General features: G+C 31.6%; 1 protein-coding gene across 2 annotated transcripts; it reads left to right on the top strand.

The window, feature by feature from the left end:
* Positions 1 to 1,522: 1,522 nt before the first annotated feature.
* CHIL (Chalcone-flavanone isomerase family protein) lies at positions 1,523 to 2,845 on the top strand. 2 transcript variants are annotated; one of them, XM_079067629.1, is made up of 5 exons: positions 1,523 to 1,678; positions 1,799 to 1,882; positions 1,983 to 2,138; positions 2,227 to 2,453; positions 2,541 to 2,845. In XM_079067629.1, exons 2-5 carry the CDS (start codon positions 1,810 to 1,812, stop codon positions 2,703 to 2,705), a joined length of 621 nt encoding a protein of 206 aa, XP_078923755.1. In that variant the 5' UTR covers positions 1,523 to 1,678; positions 1,799 to 1,809; the 3' UTR covers positions 2,706 to 2,845. The 2 variants fall into 2 exon arrangements, with proteins under 2 accessions (XP_078923755.1, XP_078923756.1); XM_079067630.1 differs by having other exon boundaries at positions 1,567 to 1,678; positions 1,808 to 1,882.
* The last annotated feature ends 948 nt before the right edge of the window (positions 2,846 to 3,793 follow it).

The following is a 3,793-nucleotide window of genomic DNA, read 5'->3' as shown; positions in this document are numbered from 1 at the left end:
TATTCAACTGAGCAGTGTTGTAAAACTCGGTCAACTCGGTGATTAATATGTATAATATACTTAATGATTTATTATTTAACACTCACACATGTGATTATTACTACATATATATATCTTAAATTTTCAGTAATTATTCACAAAGTGAGACCATTATGTGTTTTTCAGTTTTTGTGTATTCACGTGTATCTAATTTTGTTATATATTTCAATCAACTTATGATTTTGAAATATATAATTTCCCTAAAAATATTTCAACCTAAATTACCGAATCCGAGTACTCCCCGAGTACTCTCAAGAACTCACTACTCGGTAGTCGGCCGAACAGGTACCGAGTAGCGAGTTCTACAACCTTGGCGAGAGGGGTGGCGCTCAAGCCTAATAGATGTATAATAGAGTGATGTATAAAGAAATTGCCTTTGTCGAATACAACAAAACTTGGGTTCAGTTCGACTTAAAATTGCCAAATTTGGGGAAACGGTGGATGCTTCCACTTCCATTGAATTAGATGAAGGGAATGGAGGATATTCCATGTGGTGACGTGGCTGGATCTCAACCCTTAGTTTTACCTAACCCTTTCATCATCTATTTATGTGGAGGCGTGCTACTACTCTGTGCCTTTCATGAAAATAAGTAAAATAACCGTATTTAAATATACATATTTAATATTATTATCTTATCTATGTTACACTAATTTTGTATCGAAATAAAATTATGTCTTGGTTCAAAATTTCAAATTCATAAGACATACATATTAAAATAGAAAATTTGATACATTGATTTTATCCCATAATATTTTTAATTTATAACTATAAAAAATTGTTTTGAAACTCCAAATGATAATTCGTTATGTTTATTAAATTATATTAACGAAAGTTATTATATTTTAGAAAGATGTTTTGAGAGATGATCTTTGCATGTCAGGTTTAAAAACCAAGTAAAAACACAATCTTGTAATGATGCGCATTAATTTCTCTATATATATTTTTGTTCTTCACTACGAATTTATTTTTATTTTAGTGTTTATTTTCTGATCACTGATATATCACAAAGTTAAAAGATTAAGATATCATTGATCACAAAGATAAAAGATTTAAGATATCACTGATAATCTGATATGATATATCTAAATAAAAAGAAAACAGAAACCATACTTAAAAAAAATGTTTGATCGATCTATTCAATTTAATTTCATGCCAAGCATATGTATTGTCATTATTAAACTCTTAACTCAATGCTAATTAATGTTACGTGTTTTAGGAATATTGAACTTCATTTACAAGTACAGGTTTAATTGCTTTAGCTAATTATTACAATGTACAATTATACATCATCAACTAATTCTTCTACTTTTTTTTTCAAATTACGTCGGGTTCGAAATTACTTATGTTGCTATAAAATAAAGTAATACTATTAAACCTCACACATACACGATTGAATGTTTATTAATATATGGACTAAATATCTATAATATATAATAATTTATTTGGTTTATTTTAAAAAAGCAATGTCACGTACAAAGTTTACCAACCAAAATTTTGAGTGACTGGTGGTTGCTAAATAGGCAATGTAGTTTTCTTATTTAAACATCGGTCTCACACATTATTTTTTCCATCTTTCCCTCTACTCTTTTCTCCATACCAAAGAGTTTTATAATTCATTTTTTTCGATATCCTTTATCGGTAAATATTAACCCTTTTATTGTTTGTTTATTGATACATTTTTATTAACTCATTTCTTGTATTTAATTAATTTGCAATTTTGGAATTCATAAACTTAAAATTTTGATGGTTTTTGTTTAGTGTGTTCAGAAATGGTGATGGTGGATGATATCTCCTTTCCTCCACATATCACAACTACCAAGCCTTTATCTTTGCTTGGACATGGTATATTTTATATATTTTTAAATATTAATATTAATTAATACTAGTTAATATGATTTATTAAAAAATTAAAATCTTGAATTCTTCCGTATTTTACAAACAGGAATTACCGACATTGAGATACACTTTCTGCATATTAAATTCACCGCTATAGGAGTCTACATTGATCCAGAGATCGTCGCTCATTTGCAAAAATGGAAAGGTAAATCTGGATCAGAGTTGGCCGGAGATGACGAGTTCTTCGATTCTGTTATTTCAGGTAATATTTGAACTTGAAACTTGAAAGTAACATTTGATACTTTGAATTTGTTTTTGATTTAGCCCTAATTTTAGTTGAATCTATGTAGCACCTGTTGACAAGTACTTGAGAATTGTGGTGATCAAGGAGATCAAGGGATCACAGTACGGAGTACAACTGGAGAGTGCAGTGAGGGACCGATTAGCGGCTGATGACAAGTACGAAGAGGAAGAAGAGGAAGCTCTGAACCAAATTGTTGAGTTTCTGCAGGTGAAATACTTCAAAAAAGATTCGGTGCTTACTTTTAGCTTTCCGGCGACATCAAACACTGCTGAGGTAAGTGAAGATGGTGTTTGATGAGATGAAAATCCGTTTGATGAAATGCTTAATCATTAATGTTTGTTTTGATGAAATGATTTACAGATTGGGTTCTCGAGTGAAGGAAAGGAAGAACCGAAGACGATGAAGGTGGAGAACGGGAATGTAGTGGAGACGATGAAGAAATGGTACCTGGGTGGCACCACGGCGTACTCTCCTTCAACCATTTTATCTTTGGCAAACGCGTTATCTTTGGAGTTGTCTAAATAAATTAAATTTGGATCATCGTCTTCTTCTCTGTGTGTCTATCCAAATCTGGTTTAATTGTGTCTTCGGGCTGTGATCATCTTGTCTTTTGATAATCCAGAATAATAATATAGTTCCAAATCAAGGTTGATTTGGGTTTATTTCTTTTTGTTTGGAGAATTTAACCTGCTCATGAACTCGAATAATTTGGCCCTCGAAATAGGGTGGTTGATATGATTATGTGGTTCGTTTCATTATCATAAAGAACAGAAAAGGGTTAGTTACAGAATAAATGCTTGACAAATAACAGTAGTATAAAGCCTACCAAACAATATATACATTATATAATCCTTCTCTGTCAAAAATATGAATTGTTACTTCTCATTATTATATATATATTAAAGTTATGGAAGTAAGGAATAGTAAAGTTGGGATACTTTGTCCAAGTTTGGTCCCTTGATTTACATATCCGGTCCCTGTACTTCTTTAATTAGTTTATTCATGTCCTTTTGTTTGTGTTCCATTCAACTTCTCATTTTTTTGGCAGAATTGGTCCTTGTATTATTGTTGGAAGTTAGGAATACTAAATTTGGATGTTTTTTGGCAACTTTGCTCATTATTCTTTACCCATTTTGACACTTTTGGTCCTTGCAATCAATATTTTTACACTTTTTTGGAACCTTTTAATATTTAAAGTTTGGCCACAAAACTTTAACGGTTTGACAACTTTGATCCCTTTTCTAAAAAGTTGCTAATTCCTACCCCTTTAATTCTTTAGCCATTTTCACACTTCTGGTCCTTGCAGTCAAAACTTTTACATTTTTTGTCCGGGGCAAAGCCCGGACTTTTCATCCTTGCACTTTCTATGTCTTTCATATTTATCAATTCGGAAACAACATTGAAAGCTTCTGGCCCCCGCGTAGCGGGGGTAACCTTTCTAGTTGGTATTATTTTCATCATCACAACTTCTTTCATTTAAAATAGGGGTAATCAAAACAGGACTATATTCAGTTTTATGTGTATGATCCGTTCCGGCTCCTGCTTTGAATATTCCAATAAAAATAAGAGAGATATTGTGTAGAATAGTTCAAATCATGTGTATATCCGTTATC

This window comes from Lactuca virosa, chromosome 8 (assembly GCF_052849685.1).
Source record: "Lactuca virosa cultivar CGN04683 chromosome 8, Lactuca_virosa_CGN04683_v6, whole genome shotgun sequence".
Classification (NCBI taxonomy): Eukaryota; Viridiplantae; Streptophyta; class Magnoliopsida; order Asterales; family Asteraceae; genus Lactuca; species Lactuca virosa.
This window is presented reverse-complemented; position numbering and strand designations above follow the sequence as displayed.